Here is a 20,969-nt window from a genome sequence, read left to right as displayed (position 1 = left end):
ATTGGCAACTGTCTTGAATGTTTTCCACTTGTGACTAATCTTCCTCACTGTAGAATGATGGACTTTACATTGTTTAGAAATGGCCTTATAACACTTCCCAGATTGATGGGCAGCAACAATTGCTTCTCTAAGATCATTGCTGATGTCTTTACTCTTTGGCATTGTATTAACACTTCAATACTCAAGACCAACAAACTCCTAAAACTTGGGCTTTTATAGAGGTAGTCACACTTGCTGATGATCACTTGATCAAGGGCATTTGATTAGCAGCACCTGGCTGCTACTTAGCCTCTTCATACCTATGGAAGCAGTAAGGGTGTACTTAGTTTTTCACAGATGGCTTCTCCATTTTGGCTTTCTTTTTGTAAAATAAATGATGACATTGTGTAATATATCATGTGTTGTTGTTCATCTGAGGTTGTATTTACCTACTTTGGAGAACTGCTAAGGACCAGATGATTTTTATTATGTCCTGATATGTAAAACCATAGAACTCAAAGATGGTGTACAGTGGTACCTCTACTTACGAACGCCCCTACTTACGAAATTTTCGAGATACGACCAGCTCCGGCCCCAAAAATTTACCTCTACTTACAAACTCACCTCGACTTACGAGCCATTTTCCGCCCATGCCACGTGGTCTGCAGCCATTTTTCCGTCCTGACACGTGGACTGCGGCCATTTTCCCGCCCCTGACATGTGGTCTGTGGGCGTTTTTCTGCCCCTGACACACGGCGCGCGGGCATTTTGCCGCCCCGCCGTGCGGCGCAGGGCGCTTTTCCACCCCTGACGCGCGGCGCATGGGCATTTTGCCGCCCCACCGCGCAGTGCGTGGGTGCTTTTCCGCCCCTGATGCGTGGTCCACGGACGCCAGAACGGATTAACAGTAATTACATTGAACCCTATGGGAAAATTTGCTTCGGGGTGCGACCAAATTCGGAGGGCGGAACGGATTAACCGTATTTACATTGAACCTTATGGGAAAATTTACCTCGACTTGCGACCAACTCAACTTGCGATCAGAGTCACGGAACGGATTAAGTTCGTAAATAGAGGTACCACTGTATTTCCTTTTTCACACAACTGTATTTCACTAACCTGTAATTCTTTGTCTTTCTTTGAAGATGCACCCATGTGTATGGCACCCCAACAATGTTCATAGATATACTAGGCCAGCCTGACTTTGCCAGCCACGACCTCTCAAATCTTCGGGGAGGTGAGTAAAGGAACCCAAATATTGAAAAGCAAATAATCAATGCTTTTTCATCCATTAACACTTTAAATTTAAATGAATGTACTTGTATATTACCCACACATTTATTTGCTGTTACAAAAATATCAATATGTATATTCCTTTTTAATTTGCCAAAACAAATTAGAAATGGCTTACAGTTTAATAATCTGGTCACAGTAATTCATGATAGAATAATACTTGCTATGATCTACATGTGCAACATATTTGCTTTGGACTATACTTTAGGTTATCTGTGTTGAAATACATTTTATTAATAATAAGTAAAAACAAAAGAAACTACCATATATAATTAGAAAACATTTTTATTATTTTTTTTTATTTGTATCATTTAAACTGCTTTCTTGTCCTTAAAACAACCCCCAATGTGGGAAACAATTTAGAAATATTGTACGATGAACTAAAAAAACAGTTGGCTAAGTAACATCTAAAAGCCATTCACAGGTTGAAAACTATAATAAGACAAAACAGCACCAGTCAGACCAAATACCTGAAGGAACAAAGATTTCTTAAGATGATGATGCCATAAACATACAGTACTTGGCACCAGCCTTAACTGAACTAAGAGGAAATGACTTCTTGGGTCTCTCATAGCAAATCCCAAGGATTTTAGAAGAGCTTCCTACTATATCTTAGTTGAAAGACAGGTACATAAGTGAGCTCCATCAGATATGTAGTTCTATAGGACTTTGTATGTCATTACAAGTACCTGAACTGATCTCAGTAGCAAAGCAACTCCTAATGCAATATTTTCAGAATAGTTGTAATATGAAGACTTTCCCCAGTTAGCAGCCTAGCAGCAGCATTTTACATTAACTACAGCTTCCAAACTAGCTTCAAAAGTACCTTCTATTAATGCAGTGTTAAAGTTGCAGAATAGCTAGGTGATTCCTATACTGAAATGGGTGGACTTGACGAACCAGCCATGACTGGAAATGTATTCCTTGCAATGGAGGACATTTCTTATTAAGATTCATGTTGCATTTCTGAATGCATCCAAGTAGCCTCAGTTAAATCAATAAACAAATAAACAAATGTGGCTTTAATATATAGTCTCAAAAATTCAAATGTACCCTCCTAAATTATGGACACAATCATCTGATAAACTGAAGATTTTAATTATTGATAAAGTTGTTCGGCCTTTGTTTAAACTTCTCAGACATGAATTTTGCTAAATCCCCATATGTGAAGGCATTTAGTGAACTAAACTCTTACTTGTTAGCCTTTGCTGTCCCTGAAAGAAGTACATCTGTGATATACTCTCCACAAATGTGATTTGGTTTATAGACATCTTACTGGCTGCATATTTCCAGCAACTGTTCCTAAACAGGGCTATTACAAGCACTTATCTGAGCCTGACCAGAAATGAACTCTCAGGTAGTGGTGCATAAATCATTTCCAGATCAAAGCATTCTGGTTTCTGTTCTTGACTGGAAATGTTCCAGCATCAGAATGGGCCATTCTGACCTAACCAGGAGCATTTTAATCTTAAAGCCAGTCATTCCAACTGGAAAGCATGACTCAGAATAGTCCACTTCTGTATTGGGTGGTAGGAATAATCTTGTGGAATAGGAAGAAGAGCCGCAAACAAGACAACAGTCAAATAAAAGAGATCTGAGTCTGGGGCATAAATGTAATTTGAGAAAACATCTCAGACAGGACCCTCCCTAATTCTTACGAAGGTAAAGGTGGGGGGGGAGCGTATTCAGACTTGCAAGATTCTGTTACTGTAACTTTATAATAAAAACAGTGTTAGCATTCATGACCTTGGTTTCCTAGTCTGGTCTATCTTGAGGGGCTGACAGTTTCACAGTCAGATCACTTCCAGTAAGAAGAATAGATAAGATAGAATGGTGCAGTCCAATACCAGATATCAAAACACTGCTGTTAGAATGTAGAGAGGTCAGAACTGGAAAGTTTGACTTTGAAACTTCTGCACGCCCCTATTCCAAGGATTCTTAAAAGCCCAGCTATCACCCAATCATGCTGCTTCTTCACAAGCCCACATGCAAGATAACACATTGGAAAAATGCAGCCAGCCAGATGAACAGATATTTGGATTGGACCCCGTGGAATAGCCCTGGGGAGCCCAGACGGTACTATTCTTTACTAAGCACATTTTCCTTGGAAGGTTTATTTTGGTTTCTGTTCCTGTTTTACTTACTTTGCTATTTCTGTTACTGAAACAGTATGGAGGATAACATACTGATTTAGTGAAATGTATTTCTATATTGACCAGTGTGTGGCAGTAGATGCTAAGCATGGGGTACATCTGCATTCTGTAGCCATTGGCACTAAAGTTCATGGACGTATCTCAAAGCAAATCTTTGCAAATATAAATCTTTTGTTTTCAAGATTCTTTCCTTTTATTTTGTACTGGGATTCTAAGTAGCCGCCTTCAGGTAAGCTGAGTCTGTCTCAACTATAATTTGGCTGTGCTAAAATCCTAACTCTAATGGGAAGTGCTGTATTAGGGATAGTATGGAAACCATAAAGAATGCTTGTGTTTGAAAATGTGCAGTAATCTTTAGAAGAATTAGAAGAAGTTATCTGCTTGTTGTCTTCCAGGGGTTATTGCAGGTTCACCAGTGCCTCCTGAGGTCATGAAGAAGATTATCCAGAAAATGAATATGCGGGAAATAGTAGTGAGTCCTTTTTTATCCTTGGATTGTGTCGTTTCCTTCTGTGTATATTGTAATGGAGTGCAGGGTGCTGGGATTGGCCTCGCCGAAAAGCTTTGCACTGTGGGTGCTGCATGTCGAGGTGAAGAGACAACATGGTTTGGCTTGACGAGGTCGCATCACCTGCCTCCAGTAACAACCGCAAAAGCCTGGAGGAGCTTCTGCATTTGTGCTCAGATATGTAGAAAACTCCTTGAGGTTTTGCAAGAGTCAGTTGAGACAGACGGCCTCTTTGCTTTGTTTGTGAAAACAAGGGGGCAGCATTGCTTCATAAAGCATCTTGGGGAGAGGGGAGGCATTTGGCTTGCGCCTTCATTGAAGCAAAACACTCCCTTAAAGATCTGCACAACTCTAGCAAGGGGGATTATGCTCTCCCGCCATGATTACCGTCTTTCTGTATAAATGTTTGTCATTAGCTTTTTAAATTCCTCTTCAATATAGCAAACGGTACAACTAAACTGGGAACAGAAAGTGTAGCAGGATTCTAAAGGAAAGAAGATATCTGTGTAGATAGCTACAGGAACCTAGATCACCTTAATGGGCAAGCACCGTGAGAAGGACTTACCTGCAGTTATACATCTTGATATTGGAACGATTTGAAGCCCAGATTGAGCACTGAGTTTGCTCCCATTTTCTCTCACTAAGGCTAGGACTGGTTTTGCTTGATAGTATTTATACTTCTCTACCAGAATACCTTTGTAAGAATAACTGGGAAATACTATAAATACAGGAATCAGGAATTTGGTACTCTTTGTTGTCAAAATTAGCGTATAGTTTTCCTTGCAGAAGACAATTGTTTGCGCACACGTTCTCACATTTTGTTGAAAGGACACCTGCATGGAAACTTGATCACTTTGTCTTTGCAGCAAAAGCTTTATACAGAAATTGTACATAAGAAAATATATAATTTGCTTTCTACATAGGAATAAGAAGATAAACATCCTCCTAGGTGTCATTTACATTCAGTAACAAATGAATAAATATATATTTTTATGAAACTTCAGGATTAAAAATACAAATAAACTGAAATGGTGGTATTATAGAATGCATGATGATAAATCACAGTCATCTTGCTACCTATAACAATATTTCTGAGATTAACAAATGGTGAAGGTATCATTTTCCAAAGTGGCAGGTCTCTGCATTCTTCCATTCCTGTTTTCTATTTTAAAGGAAAGGTCTTCTGCATCAGCCTGCTAAGATACCCTTTATAAATCTGCTGAAAAACTCTGTGGGTGCACAGAGAAAATGCTACAGCATTATCTAAGGTACATTCTCAGTTTGAAAGGGTGCTGCCAAATATATCAGATTTTGCATTGGCCCAGTTATCTCCTAAATCTGCAGCTAACTAAAGAATACAGGAAGAGTGAGTGAAGGCCACGTTGTCTTGAAATATTGCCTTTTATTTGTGATTTGTGATAGTTTTTAAATTAAAGAGGTCTTATTCACAGGTTGTTTTTTAAAAGTTAAAGGGGAATACATCCTTGTGCAGTCTGATTCCTGCATATATTTACTTGGAATTAAATCTCATTTCACTTAATAGGCCTTTCTCATCATAAGAATGAATAGAATTACAAACTTAATTCTGTTTTTAGATTTTTGATTTCCATTTGAACTAATCAAACAGGATAAGAAACCCTGATTCTCCTTTATGCAGTTCAGTTCTTTTATTGTAAGTTGCCAACTCCTTCAACTCCTTCTTTTCTTATGACTAGATCACACATCTTTTCTTCTTTAAAGAGCACAGGGCCATCATTGAACTTCCTCAAGTGGAGAGAGGCCCTTTTCAGTGAGCTGAACCTTAAGAATAATACTGCATAAGTTACTGAAATAGACCAATATCTATTTTTAGTTCCTGTAACATAGAGTGTGGGTTTGAAATACAAAGCTAATTTTGTTAGCCATTCTATAATGTACAACCACTTTGCCACATGCATAGCAAATCAAAGCATGTAAGGCAGTGCCTAGCACTAATTAAAAATGCATTTATTCTGATTTTCCCTCACTATCAGTTTTTTTTTTATAACCTGAAGACTCAAATAATTATCCCTATTAGATGGTGCTAGGACTGTTCTTTTAGTTTGCTTCTAGACAAGTGGCTCCTAGTGAAAAGGCATTGTACTGCTGCTCCACCTTTTTTTTTCATTAAAAAGTTTGGGTTGCAAAAATATGGAAGAAGTAATGGGAAAACACAGAAGGGTTACAAATGGAAGACTGCAAAAAGATAAGGATATTTTCCCATATATTCGCTGACAATTAGATAAACAAATTAATCCAGTATCTAAAGGAACACTGTAGATCAGTTTCTGGAAATGAAATGAGCTGTGAAATTGTTGAAGACCAGATCACTGCAAAGGCCAGAGTCACTATGGAGGTCCTCGTAGTTGCAGACAAACCCTGTTTAAACATGGTCTGTGGGAGAAAAAAAAAACTATGCTTTTAAAGCCAGTATTTTAGCTTGTGTAGTTTGCTAAGCAAATTGAGAGATCTCTAATGTTCTTCTTCTTTCCATCCCCAAAATACAATTTCTAGGCTTTTCTGGGCTCAGAGAGCTAACTTTTGAATTACACTCTACCCGTAGTATAGATGTTCCTGTAAATAATTTATACATCGCCATCTGGCTTCCATTTGTCTCATCTAGCACACCCTCATTACTTCTCCCATCTTGACAATCACTAGGAATAAAGTAAAATAAAGCAATGCAATCCTTTCAGTCAGCATACTAACATGTTCTAACATACAGGGAGCCTTTTTGTGTTTTCTGCTCATTTCTTGGATGTTGGAACGCAAATCCTAGAGACCAAATGGCTGGCTGAATGACAGCAAAAATGATGACTGTATTTTATCAGCAGGATCTCATTTAGCTTGTTGTAGCTTGGTCATGCATAGGCTTATATTTTTTAAAAGTATTGTTTAAAATAATATTTATAATACTAGGGGGGGAAAAGGCTGAATGGTAGATTCCACCTGAAATCTGCCTGTGGCAGGATATGGATATGATTGAGATTTGTTGTTTCCGATGGAAAGGAGTTATTTAGGATGAAGGACTTGGAAGGCATCAGTAGTTTTCTGGTTGGTTGAAGTGAATAGTTACCTGGACTCACATTTCTGGATCCTGTTCATGAGAAAAAGGAGCTTTCTAAGCAAGAGAAACAACAAGGATGATACTTTAGTGCTTTCAAGGGTTCAAGGCAGTTCAAATCCATTATCTAATCTTTAATCTTTCTAAATAATCCAGGGAAATAAATAATTCCATTCATGCTGTAGATGAAAAATTGAGGCTGAAAGTGAGTGGCTTGCCTAAAGCTACCAGGGAGTTCATGACAGAAGCAAGTTTTGCCTTCAGTCTTTCACAGACTATAGTAGTCTATGCTCACAACTCCTAAGCTATCAAGAGTTGTGGTTAGCTGATTTTCATACCATTTTACTCAGAAGTAAGCCTTGCTGTTATGCTGTTACGTTTCATCTGATCCTGGGAAACAACTGAGTTTTTAAAAATCTGTTTAAGCAGAAGATTTCATAGTGACCTCAGACAAATTTGACTGAGTCATTAAACATTTTTGTTATTAAATAAGTGGTCCATTTGAATTAGTGTAGTTCTGGAAATAATTCAGTTCTCTGTATTGTCGAAGGCTTTCACGGCCGGCATACGATGGCTGGTGTGGGTCTTCCGGGCTGTGTGGCCGTGTTCTGGAAGTTTTGTTTCCTAACGTTTTGCCAGCACCTGTGACCGGCATCTTCAGAGTGCAGGAGCACAGACAGGAGCAGTTCTCTCTGTGCCCAGGGTGATGGGACCCTTTTGTGGGTCACAGGTGCTGGCGAAACGTTAGGAAACAAAACTTCCAGAACACGGCCACACAGCCCGGAAGACCCATACCAGTCAATTCAGTTCTCTGTTAGGTTTTTTTGTCTGTGGCTTTGTTTTGGAGACAAACCAGGTGAATTCATACTGACATAAAAGTTGAATTGCCTTGAGTATGATCAGCTGATGCCTATTTGGGAAACAATGGTTGAAAGGCATTCCAAACAGGGTGAGGTGTTGTAATGGTCTGTGAGAATGTCCTTGAGAGATTGGGGGGGGGGGGGAGGGACTGGGCAATGGTCAGATAAGAGGCAGCTTAGCCAGCAGAAGCAATGGGGCATGGCAAACATCTCAGAAGGGACCCTCCCTAGTTTCTTGGACTGTAAAGGCAAGGAGGGACTTGCAAGATCTGATTACTGTAACCTTACAATAAAGGTTGTGTTAGTACTCATGGTTGGTGCTTCTTGTCTGGACTACCTCTAAGGGCTGACAGGTATTTAACAGGAAAGGAAAAACTCAATTGCCTGCTTAATGGCGATTTCCTTTTTTGGATCTCTTAGAGGGAAGTTTGCAGCTGCGGAGTGCAGCAGTGTCTCGAATCTGCTGTCCTCGAGCCTGAGCAGGTGATGCACAGACTGCATCTGGGCGAGAACGAGTAGACTCCAGCCACCTAAAGGAAAAAAGAAAGAAATCCTCAGAATCGCCGAGGAGAACACATGACTAAGCAGATCTCCAGTGTGACCCTTCATGCCCTTTATTAACTCATTAATTAGCATAATTGCCATCTCCCCTCCCTGGCATACTTTTGAGGAGTTAGTGAGATGGGGAGCATCAGTGCTCTTTTACCTGCGCAAAGGTGCCAGCTGACAAGAACAATGCCAAGGGTTATTGGACAGGGAGAGTGTCTCAAGACGGCTGAATGGAAAGCTCCTAGGAAGACTGGAAATTTTGTTGTGCTCTATGTGAACGTGCTTCAGTGCAGTTGTGCCAGCAAATGCTTTATCTGAAATCTGAAGCACAGGGGTAGACAGTATTAGTGGTAAACAATTGATTAAAATCATGCTTATCCTCTAGTTCTAGTCAACCAATCAATATTGGGTGGTGGGCCAAAAATTTTAGAAATTAAAAGGAGGGCGGGCAAAATCATAATCCAGTGGTCATTCTTCCTGGCTTCTATCTTGCCTGGTATTCTGCTCAACATTTGTAAAAATATTTCATAACTTTTTAAGGGGATGGGAGTTACGGGAACAGATAGAATGGAACACTCTTTCCACCTTCTGCAACTTCACCCAAGACATTCCTCGATGTATACCTACCTTGTGAAATATAAACATAAAAAACAGAAATATTTCATATATGCCAAGGAACAATGACAGATCCTGATAGTCACCTGCCTAACATGTGAAATGGCCCACATTTCCACTGGTTTTAAGATAACGACCTTTAGAAAACAAGCACCACAATATTGAATTGTATGAAGTGTTCTCCACTGCTTTAAAAAGAAACAAGCATGGGTGGGAGCATGTTGAAAGGCTAGTACAAGACAGTTTGCTAATTTTTTATTTTTTTTTTGGTTGTGTGCCCTTTACTGTTTTAAAGGAAAGGTGTTCTTCAATTCTCCCATTTCTTTTTAGACATTGCTTCATCCTAAACCAGCAAAAAGGTTTTTTGGCTTCTAGAACTGAAATCTTTCTGGCATCGTGTTGCCACATTTATAGAGAGGAATATTTGTGGAAACTCAAAGGGTTGTAGACTTGGGCAGAACCCAGTGAACTCCCAATGGAAAGTTACACTTGGCATTCAAGTAGAAACAGCAAGGGAAATTTCCAGATGCTCAGATTCCCCTCCCCGTCTCTTGGTCCTCACCGGTTATTCTCTAGGGCTGAATAATCAAAAAGTTTACACCTTAAAGGCTTGCTTCAAAAATTCAGCTGTCCTGTGGAATTAGGATGGCAAAAATAAGGGAGTTAAAACAGCTTTTCCTACTTTTTTCCTGCTAAGCCTAACTGTCAGTACTTATTCAGTTTGCAATAATTCTTATAAACGTAATACATACTCACTTGGAAGTCATTGATTTAGATATACACGTATTGACTGTGACTTCCATAATATTTTTTTTATTCTGCCTGCTTTCACTACCTCCTTGATGTTCTTTCAGGGAAATGAGATTATACACAAAGGTTCTTCCAGAAGCGATTTTTATCTTGTAATCATCCTGCCTCATATATAGAAATTTATCAGGGATTAGGAGGATCCAGGCCTCATAATCTTCCATGGGAGTCTCTTGTGCTGCTTCTGTCCTTTTCTGTCTTTTCACAAAAAGTCTGTTCAGGGAGGGAAGAGGGAAGAGCTGCAAGAAACAGCTAAATATTCCAGAAAATTCTCCAAGCTCCTATCCCACTTTTCAAAAAATACACTTTTTTAACACCTGGATATCAGAGGTCTCTTCTCCCATTCCGGCACTTTAACAATAAAATATTCAGCTCTTTCAATCTGGTGGCATTATCAAAACCTAATTATTAAAAATACTGGTTTACACTAAGTTGAGTAATGGCCATCCAGGACTTTCCAGTTGGACCTAATTCCCGAAATTTATCTGTGAACCATCACTGAATGAATCTCAGCAGATCCTATTTGAGTTGCTGGCAGTATTTTATTTCATGACAGATGTGAGAACAGACATCTAACCTTTTCTGACAATTAAAGAACTTTTGATCCTTTAAGCAGTTGTGTTTCAATCTGGAAACCTTCACTTTGTGTTTCATAGGCAAACACTGTACTCCTAGCTCCTTTGTGTATGTAGGAGTCCACAAGATGGAATGTTGGAGATCTCAAACTTTTGCTTCCTATTTTTGGTAGAGACTTGGTAATTCCTGCTGCCATTGCCTATCTTCCATGGGGATGCCTTACTTGGCATCCATCCTTAACCCCAAGATGTGAGAGAGAGAGGGCTCTGGCAACCTATGCTGCCTTTCTGACAGTTAAAAAGCTCAAAAATCAAAATTTGAAACAATATCTGTAAAGCTGCTTCCTGGTGTTAGAGCATAGAGGTATATAGCCAGAGTATTCAGCCCTTCCTTGAGAGACAGACCAGTCACACATGAGTTAAATAAAATCAACAATGATTTTTTAAAAAGAAAAGATAAAATGTAACTCTTATTAATTTTTTTAAATATTAAAATGCATACACTCAACATTGTAGAAGATGAATTACAGAGCTGCCCAAATTATGAAACGCCAGTTTGGTTAAAATAAAAATAAATAAACAAAAAAACAAAAACAAAAAATATAAGTTGGCATTAGTCTGTCACAGATCTCTCAGAAACTCCAGAAAGATACTGAGAAAAGATTCCAAATCATTATTACAAATTACAAGAATTAAGCTGACAATAAACCCCATTTTTTTTAGCTCTACACAGAAAACAAGTTAAACCTAGTGCAGATTCTTGGCTAGATCATTTTTACCCTTCGCTACAGAAATATAAAACTCTTGAAATAGGTGTTCCCTCTGCCTCAGTTACCTGGATTTCCCATCTTGTTGGGAATTCCCATGTTAATTCTGAGGCTGATGGAGAGATAGGCAAAACCACCTTTCCTTTTCCAACCTCTCTCCACAGGTTTCTCCAATAGTGCTACCCTGATTTTACACAGGCCACACTTTCTCTATATCCAGGAGAGGGAGAGCTGAGGTATCAAACTCTCTGTGTAGTTCATAAAGTGTATCTCTCCCTCATATGCAGCTGGATCATCCATCCAGGCCTGCAGACTACAGTCAAGTATGTAGCAAGCTACAACTAACACAGTGTATTTATGTTGTGTATTCACTCTTGAGTTTTGTTTCTCCTAGAACTGAATTCCTTGAGTTGTGTATCATAATTATAACATACGGCCAAGAGAAGGTTCAGAAGTTTTTGATTCTACTCTTCTTTAATCATAATTGATCATTTTATCCAAACTGTCAAAATTATGGTTACAATAATCTATGATTCATTTGAAAAAAGCCTACTTGAAACCATGATTTAGAATGAGAACAACCTATGTCCTTTTACTTGGGGTATTGCTTCAGACTATTGTGTATTGGATAACTTCAGAGATCTGTTTTGACAAAATCCTGCTTCATTAGAACAAAATCTACCAAAAATGTGAGGAATATGATAGTAAATCCCTTTCATGGATATCTTGGCAGAATAGATTAGTCATTTTGTAAAAGATCTTATCATACTTGCTAAAATCTGTCAAAATCTGTTGCCAATAGAATTAATAATGTGGAGTCCTTGGGGTTCTCCGAGCTTGGTTGTTTTCTTGCAAATGTTTCATTACCCGGCTTGGTAACATCTTCAGTGCTAGAATGGGATGGGGTTTGCTCTCTGTTTATATACTGTGGCATGCCCTGCCAGTGTTGGTGTGGGTGTGGGTTTTGTTTTGTTTTATTTTTCCCCCTCTGGTAGTTCCTTGATTAGAGTATTGTTTACTGCTTGATTGTATGTCTGGTGATAATCTTGGTGTTAATCTCTGCTTATCTGGATGATGATTGCTGGTGAGAAGATGTTCTGGTCTTTTGTTTTCCTTTTTATTGTTTCTTTTGAATAGTGTGTAGATATTAATATTAGAATTAATAATTAAAGAAAACATGCTAACTTGATTATTGTCTTGGGGCTAATTTGGGCTAATGCAGTCATTGTGCTGTGGAATTCTTTCCATGTCATGCAAAAAACATACCATTTAAAGCCCTTAATAATTGTATAAGTGATTGCTCTGTTCTTTTTCATTAGGTCTGTCATCTGCTTATAAAATGCTGTCATGTTAAAAGAAAATTCAGCTAGCTACTGATTATATGCACTAAGAAGACATGCTTAGTGATCAAATATTTGCTGTCAGAAATAGGTACTCCTTTGCGGACTTTATCTTAGTGCTACCAGTATGTTCCAGAAAACCATATGCAGTTGCTAAACCAAAGCAGACTAAGAGTTTGTTTGAAGATTAAGCCTGCAGGGAAGTGGAAGATGTTGTTTCTTATGCTTCTACATGGCATGGATATCTCCCCTGTGGCTTGTTGTTTTTCATCGTACTGTAGCATGGAAGGAACCATGTCTTAGAGGCGTCCAGCATACTTAGAAGTTCGTAGCATAATATAGCCATATGTGGCTAGGATTAAAATAAATACTGTAGATGTAAGGCTGGATGGAGTAAAGCATAATGGAAAGTCTTTATAGGTGGAAGAATAGGATACAGCTTGTTTAAACCACTGTATTGGGAAATGAAACAGTAAAGTACCTGTGAATTGCAACTCCATATTGCAATTCAGAGGCAATAATATCCCTAAGATAGCTTTTGCTTCTCCTTTGGCTGCTTTTTCATCCCATTCATTGAAGACAAACAGGGAAATCATAATGAGATACTGAAAGATGCAAACTGCTTATGATGCTGTGGACAGCTCCCTTGTGGACTTCTTTTACCTGCCTAAAAAAAAAAAAAAGCTGAAAATCCATATGGTCGTTAAATAGTAATCTTGTTGATGGTATCCAATGAAGTTCGAAATGTGATAGTTCTGTATTGGAAGAGGTCATCAGTGCAGTGCACATGTCTTCATTTTTGAGTATCTTCTTGTTTAAATCATACTTTTGCTTCATTTTCTTCATTTGATTGTGCACAATGCCTTGTTCCACAGAAGTCTGTTGGAAATGCCTTATTCTTTCATATATCTGTTATGAGATACCTTCTTTATGGCCATACTCAGATTCTCGTGAATTCTATTCCAGAATCCACAGTCAGTCTTCCAAAATGCATAGAATTGTGAGCAAGCTTTAAGGTTTTGTAATATGAAGATAGGAAAGTCTATGCTGTCATTAAAAAAAAAAAATCTCCATATTATTCTGGCCATGAATGAATTCTCCTCCCCCCCCTCCCAAGTCTCCCTCCTCTTTCTAGCTACCTGCTTTAAAATCTAGCATCCTACAGTACGTTTGTACTTTATTTTGCTTCTTGGCATTCTAATTCACTAAGCTTTTCATTCTGCCTGCACTTTGTATTCTCCATTCCTGGAGCTTCTGGGGGACGACTGTTCTGCTGGCCTGATGCACTTGGGCAATCTCAGCATGGCACTTTAACAGCTGGAAACAGTACTTCTTGTTCACCTGGAAGGCTTCCATCCTGCTGCTTCTCTTTAGTGTGGTCTCTTGTTCCATCACGGACATGCTATATCCGACATGATGTCATTCTGCTTCCTATTTACAACCAGGATCTCACATATCCTGCTTCTGCACTAGGGTCATGATTCATTGGTTGAGAAGAAGGGGAGTATTTTGTTGCCAACCAGACCATTCCTCTAACTTTCCAGCTAGAACAGAGCTTTTTTGTGAAGTGCTGTGAGGGTTTCTTTTGAGAGATGATCAATAAACAAATCCTTCTTAATAAAGTATAAGGTGGGGGGAGGAGGAGAAAAGAGGTAAATCCTTATGTGTGCTCAGTTTACTTATCTTCAGTGTATTCTCCAGGCCGTAGTACCACCCACCTCTTTTTGAAAGTCACTACATTTTACCAACAACAGGTGATCAACTCAGTATCTAAAACAGAGACTAACTCTCTTGACAACTTTTCATTTCTCCCTCCTAACCTCCCTCCCTCCCTCCCTTCTTTTCTTTCTCTATACAACTATGTGTGTAGGTTCAGTATGTATGTATGTGTGTGTGTGTGTATGTGTGTGTGTATACACACACACACACACACACACTGATGGAATTCATATATTGAACTAAACTATAATGTTTAGTTCTGGTTTAGTATGTTATGTGAGCTGACCCATAATAATTTGTAAACAGTGATTTAGGGCTTAGTGTGTTGGGTCAGTTTAACCAATTGTGGCTTAGGACAAAACCAGATGGACGCTTAGGGCTCATCCTCATCTCCCCCTAACTGCAGCATGAGCCTCTTTTTTTTGCCAAGTTCTGATGGTGTTGCCTTCATCTCATCCCCAGTCCATGGCTCAAGCAACCTGAAGTGGTCCCTTAGCTGTGCTAGTTTTCAAGGAGTATTAGGGTTTCCCCTTTTCTCCCAACACAATTATTGTTATGGATTTAATGTGGTTGCCAACAATGGCCAGGGGCAAGGTCTCTTGGCCCCTTTGGGCTGCTGTGAACAGGCCTCCTTGCCTCCAGTTGCTGGGAACCACCCTCTCTGGCCTGGTTGGCTTGGGCTGCAAAAGAGACTCAAGAGATCTATAGAGGCATCTGCCTTCATAAAGCCTTCGTGGTGCTTTCAAGAACACTTGACAGATCCGAAGCAGACTCCTTATAATCCTTGGTTTAACTCTCTTTTGAAGAGTGCCCGCCTTATTTTTTAATGGTTTTCCTGCTCTTTTGAAGGGGAGAGCACTAGGCTTGTGGTCAGTTTAAAGTGGGAAAGAGAGCTGGGTTCTTTCAAATGGATATTGCTGGTTGTATTACCACTGGGAGCTTACAAGTTTTCTGTTGTTTCTGCAGACAAGGGTTTTTGCATGGCCATACTTTTAATTTTTTTATTACATTGGTTGGGTGGGGGAACTACCACCCATTGTCTACTCCATTCCAGCTTTGGTGGCAGTAGATGCCATAGTAGCAACTGTTGTTGCTATGTGTGGGCCAATCACAATTGTGTGTTCTCTGTGGCCATCCATTGGCTACTTCCAGGTGGTCAGAACTGGACTCCTTGGCCACTGCCACTCTCTAATGCACTAATCAAGGATGGAATTTGCTTTGTCAATCTTCCACTCCCTTTCCATCCTGCACCCTTCTTCCACACTGTGATCTGTCAGCTGGGCTGTTGAACACAGCTTTGGCATTCTTTCAGAGGAGCGGTAGACCTATGTTCAGAAATAGGCCATCTGTCGATTCACAGATGCAGAGGGCCTCTGTGCAACCTGACAACAGGCTAAATGTACAATTCCAAGCACTCACCTGTGTGTACCTGAGCCTGCCCCACTCATGTTAGGGAGTGATGGGTGGTAGACTCCCCTCCCCACCAGCAGCAATCTTTGGCAGGAGGGGAAATTGAGCTAGGCTAATCCACCAATCCCTTTCCTTAACTGGTCCTGCATTAAATCAATAAGGACAGCACCAGCCGCTGCCCTTGTTCCTGGGGCAGAATAGGGAGCAGCCACAAGAGCAGCACAAATTATGCCAGCGTACTTTTCCAAGTCAAGAAAATCGTCCGCTTGGTTTATGGGAAAAGTTTTGCTGGCAGCGAACGATCAAGGAGTCTAATTTTGACCACATGGGCAACGTAGTGTGCAGTTGGGATGGGCCTGTGTGTAAAAGTAACATTCATCACCATGGCACCTAGTGCCAACTTGCCCAAAATAGAGTAGGCAAAATGGGGCCACCACGTACTACCCTCGAGTTGTAGTAGTAGTAGTAACAACAACAACAATAATAAGATGTCCACGCAAAACCCTTTGTCAGCAGAAACAGTGGAAAACTGGTAGCACACTTAAAGGTCAGTGGTGACAGAATTAGTAATACACAGCTGGAAGAACCTGGTCTTCTTAGCTAGTTGACTTTCTGTGCATGGCAGAAAAAAAGTAGATACATGGCATGTTTGTACCACAGTTAGGGGGATGTGAAGATGAACCCTAGTGTAGTACCTGGTTTTGCCCAGAGTCACAATTCACTGGGTTGACACAACATGCTAAGCTCTAAAACGCTGACCACATTCACATAACATGCTAAACCAGAATTAAACATGATTTAATTTAGTTCAGGTTCAAGTATAATGGTACATATACATACATATACACATTCTCCTCTTTATATTTACAGTATATACACGCATGCACACACATATGCACATGTGCTTAAATGAAGTATGAGAGAGAAAATAAGGAACAAATGGAACAGAGCTGAGGAGCAGAAGATAAAAGTTTATCCGGTTCTATTTCTAGATACTAGATTTATCACTTGTTGATAAGATTTAAGCTCATGAGGACATTGCAGGAAAGAAGTGGTTACCAGGTATGCTCATGTACTATTCATGGGGATGTGAGGAAGAGCCCCTAAACAGTAAATCATGATTAAACAATCTCATCTAAGACTGTAATGAAGTATTGCGTACTATAGTTAAGCAAATCATACGTGGCATGAAATGTGAACTGGGTCCATTTTTCTGAGTGACATTTTTTCTGAGAAAAGAAAACTAGGGTGCAGTTATTACCTTTATTGAGGTCAGCAGTATGCCAGCTACTGTATAAAACAAAAAGACCGCCGGATGAATGCTCACAAACAATATTTCATAGATGAGATAAAGGCAATAAAGAGAGAGGAAATGAAAGGAATAGCTGGAATGGAGACAAGTAAGGAGTTGTGAAAGTGAAGGCCAATGCAGAATTTGTTTAGCTTCTCTTGGAGTGGAAGAAAAGGCCCCTGTTAGATGAGTCCTGTATGGAGATGGCAACTATATAAACTTGATAAGTAAATAAATAAACAAACACAGTGCAAGACAGAGAATGTGTGTTTGCTGTTTTCCCCCCCAGATTTAGTTTAATTTCCCAGAACCTAAATATAAAGAACCACTTTTGTTGAATAAAAATATATCTAGCCCATCAGCACTTGACTGCCAGTCTGCTAATTATATGACACTTTTCTCTGACAAAGACTAATGGTCTTGTGTACAGCTCATTAGTTGGACAACAATTAATAGCTTTTTAACTGTAGCCTTTTGCTCCAGAATGGCATTTCTGCCGGTTTCCATGGCCTTCATACAACTAGCTGATTACAGCAGTTGTCCTGGTGCACCTTTGCAGGGATTATTTAAGGTCTTCTACCCTTCTGCTTTTCTCTTTCCTCTTTAAAATCAGCAGAGACTGTGCTATTGGAAAGATGGTCCCTCAGTCTTTTAGCTCTGATACACTACTGTTTCCCCTTTCCACAAGTGTGATCAAGCATAATAGTCCAGCCTGGTACCAACCTGTTTGCCCAGCAGAAGATATCTCCACTTTCTGAGGACAAGTAAGCAGAAACTGTCTGTGGAGGGAGGGAATGAGTAATTCCATTCTTTGGAGTTTAACTTCTGTTTTGAAACACTCCCCTACCCAACCTCTTTGACTGAGGAGCTATATATTTTTCACCTTCCATAGGTCTACTTTTAGGTTAAATGTAACCTAAATATAAAGTTTTAATTGTCCTGCAATATTCTTCCTAAGTGCAGCATTCTATTTCCACCCCCTCCCCCCGAATTGGACTATAAGGGAAAACTCAGAGTAATGATATTCATGTTCATTCCTGTTAGAAAAAGTAAAAGGTTGTGCTTGAGAGCTCGCCTTTGATATGGATCTTCAATCTGCTCTCTGCCTGTATAGAATCCATTCCCTATTTCTTGGTCATGCTGAAAAATGACAGAATTAGATAAACAGACAAATGTATACATGGTAGAATTCCAAAAAGAAGAAAGAGAGCTCTGAAAAGTCCTTACCTTTTCTAATCCCATGTAGTCCAAGCTGAGGGTCTCCATGTACCGCCCAAAAGATTGGAAGGCTAAATCTGGAATGACCTTCATTGGGTTGTTTGAGAGCTTCAGGTCTTCCACCACCCTTAATTTGCTCATTGCAGCCGCTGGATAGCTGATCAGCTGGTTCTTATCCAAGTGGAATATGGCTAGGTTTTCCACATCATCCAGGGCCCCAGGTTGGATGGAGGAGATTGAGTTATTAGAGAGATAGAGCCAGCGAAGGTTCTTAGTACCATGGAAGGCTCCTGATCTCAACTCTCGGAGCCTGTTGTTACCTAGCTGCAGGATGAAAAGATTAATCAGTGGAGAGAGGATCCCCTTGGGCAGGTCAGAGATCTTGTTATGATCTAGGTAGAGGTAAGTAAGTTCTGTCAGGTCATCAAAAGCTCCCGTCTTTATGACACTGATGTCATTATTTGACAGGTAAAGGTAGACTAACTGCTTCAGGCCCCGGAAAGCTCCGCTGGAGATTTCTTTGATGTGGCAATGTTGGAGGTGAAGAGATACAAGATTTTTCATCTCTCTGAAACCATTGGTTGGCAGCACAGGGAAATTGTTCCTCTGCAGATTGAGAAGCCGGGTCTGCTCAGCTACTTTGGGAATCTTTCTCAGTCCAACATTGTCACAAATGACATGGTGGAGGTCTCCTCCATGACAGTGACAATTCTGAGGACAGGCCTGAAGAACGGGAAGAAGACATATAAGCAAGGTGATGAATTTGAGCAAGAAGTTTGATCGGTCCATGTCTAGAGAGCTGTGGTAGATGTGCAGGGAGGAGGAGCAGCAGCTACAGGACGCGGGAGAAGGTTGGATGAAAGAGGACATAAGTCTGCAGCATGTTGAACACAGCCCTATTTATAATGCTATTAAAAAGCAAAATCCTTCCCACTAACCGCAGGCAGCAGCCAGATGCTGACTTGGAAGGAACCGTTTTCTGGAACCTGGTGTGACTTTAACCCCTTGACATCAAGCAGAGAGAGAGAGACTGATTTTCTCTTTTGATTGCTTTCGTGCAGGTGATGCTTTCTCTTCAAGCAGATAATCAGAGAATACAATGTATTGTATATAATCTACTGGAGGAATTTCAGTTTTCCTTAGCTGTGTGCGCAGAAAATAAAGGCTGTCCGCAGGTCCTTGGTTCTTTAGGTATTGTAAGAAGGATGGGATTGTTTGTTCAGTTTAAAGTGACTGTTATAAGAACCCTGTCTTCTAGAGAGAAACAATTTGAATTCCTTCACCATGCAAAGGATTTCATAATGCATTTCACTGTGCAGATTTATTGGCTTCTATGAGTGCAATCCCCATGGCTTACATAAAGAACAATGTTGTGCATCCTTTATGTACTGTGTCCCCCTTTTTACACTTATAAGCTTGTGGCAAAAGTTTTGTTTTTTGCTGATTAGGGTAATTGGCTATTAAAAATACATAATTTCAGTAGAATAGGTTCCATCTGCAGGATGCCCCTATATTCTTTAATATTTGATCTGCAGAGTTGGAAGATCCTCTTGAACAAGTTGTGGGGAGGGGGGAAGAACACAAAGGTTGTAGGAAAGATTAACAGAAAGAAAAACCCTATTGTCTAAATTTTCTTCATATTATAGCTCAGATGTGAGCCACCCCAATACAATGCTTCACCAAATTTCCAAATGAACTCGGGATTTTCTTTTTATATATTTAATAATTTTTATTAAGAATTTTCACAAGAATAAAAGATAATATAAAGGAAAATTAAAGAAAAGAAAAAGGAAAAAAAGTGAAGTGAGAAGCTAAGAAAGATATATAGATAGAAAGAAAAGAAATGACTCCTGATCTTCCTTACAGCAGATACATACAAACTGATCATCTTGCCTCCCTCCTTAAGATTATATCATAATTCTCTTCTTCCCATGTCCAACCAATTTTAATCAACAAATCCATAAATCACCAAATATTTTTTCCATTTTTAGCAAAAAGTTCATAAAAGGTTTCCAGTCTTTTTGTTGTCTTATCCCTGATCAAATAGGCCAGTTTTGCCATTTCTGCAAATTGTCATCTTTATAGTCCATTCCTCCATTGTGGGTATTTCAGTATTTTTCCAGCTTGGTGCATATAGTAGCCTTGCTGCAGTCCCCATGCACAAACCATTCTTCCATAACTTTATGGCTATCCATATGTCCATATGTATTTGTATCCAATATTTTCTTGTTTTTCACACATCCACCATGCATGGTAAAAAAAATCCTTCATGTTTTCTGCATTTCCAACCGTACCTTTGTACATCTTAGATGATTTCTGAGGTGTCATATACCATTGGTACATCTATATACTACTAAAACTCTTATGTCTGTAACCTTCAATTGGGCAAAACGGTGCATCATAAGGCAACAATTTTTGAACCAAGGTATCTCAAGTGCAATAACTTACAGAATGTGTCCAAAATCCAGGACCCATTGCTCCCATGGGATTGAAATTTGGGGAATTTCTGTCTGCTTCAGTATTACTGTGCTGCTGCACCACCGTGGTCAGCCCAGGTCATGTGATTGTCATGGGCATATCCCCAACCTCTTTCCTGCTTCCCTCTGTCCCCTGCACCCTATCAGCTAGCAGCAAGGCCCAACGGGTAAGGGGTGATTGGCTGCTTTGGAAACAAGGTCAAAATTTGAAATCTCTTAATGGCTGTGGGCATTGAGGGAAGGATGAGAGAGCGACTTGGATGCCCACTGGTGAGGTAGGGCTGGCTGGGGGGAGCTGGTGGTCAACGGGTGAGCCCTCTTCCTCC

The 20,969-nt window shown here is 39.8% G+C and overlaps 2 protein-coding genes across 5 annotated transcripts in view; one reads left to right on the top strand and one right to left on the bottom strand.

The window, feature by feature from the left end:
* Nucleotides 1-20,969, top strand: part of ACSF2 (acyl-CoA synthetase family member 2) — a 71,160-nt gene that overhangs the window by 33,063 nt on the left and 17,128 nt on the right. For all 4 annotated transcript variants that reach the window (XM_088133288.1, XM_088133291.1, XM_088133290.1 and 1 more), the window contains exons 9-10: nucleotides 1,125-1,216; nucleotides 3,821-3,897. In XM_088133288.1, the coding sequence (XP_087989414.1) occupies nucleotides 1,125-1,216; nucleotides 3,821-3,897 (169 nt within the window). The remainder of the gene's footprint in view (nucleotides 1-1,124; nucleotides 1,217-3,820; nucleotides 3,898-20,969) is intronic.
* On the bottom strand, nucleotides 7,831-19,017 carry CHAD (chondroadherin). Its single transcript, XM_007443880.4, has 3 exons — nucleotides 18,176-19,017; nucleotides 8,582-8,745; nucleotides 7,831-8,405 (listed from the first exon to the last, which is right to left on the bottom strand). Exons 1-3 carry the CDS (start codon nucleotides 18,953-18,955, stop codon nucleotides 8,264-8,266), a joined length of 1,086 nt encoding a protein of 361 aa, XP_007443942.3. The 5' UTR covers nucleotides 18,956-19,017; the 3' UTR covers nucleotides 7,831-8,263.

The sequence above is a fragment of the Python bivittatus genome, unplaced genomic scaffold (assembly GCF_059951505.1).
Source record: "Python bivittatus isolate LINGU-HERP-01145 unplaced genomic scaffold, Pbiv_v1 ctg000080_np1212, whole genome shotgun sequence".
NCBI lineage: Eukaryota > Metazoa > Chordata > Lepidosauria > Squamata > Pythonidae > Python > Python bivittatus.
The sequence above is the reverse complement of the archived record's forward strand: the minus strand, read 5'-3'. Positions and strand labels throughout refer to the sequence as shown.

Excerpts from the sequence above, each read along its gene's own strand:
- CHAD (XM_007443880.4), bottom strand. The coding sequence starts at position 18,955 with ATGGACCGATCAAACTTCTTGCTCAAATTCATCACCTTGCTTATATGT. Across the intron at positions 8,746-18,175 it reads ACTACATGGGATTAGAAAAG|ATTTCAGATAAAGCATTTGC; the intron begins GTAAGGACTTTT and ends CCTGTGCTTCAG. Across the intron at positions 8,406-8,581 it reads CAGCTGGCACCTTTGCGCAG|GTGGCTGGAGTCTACTCGTT; the intron begins GTAAAAGAGCAC and ends TTTTTCCTTTAG.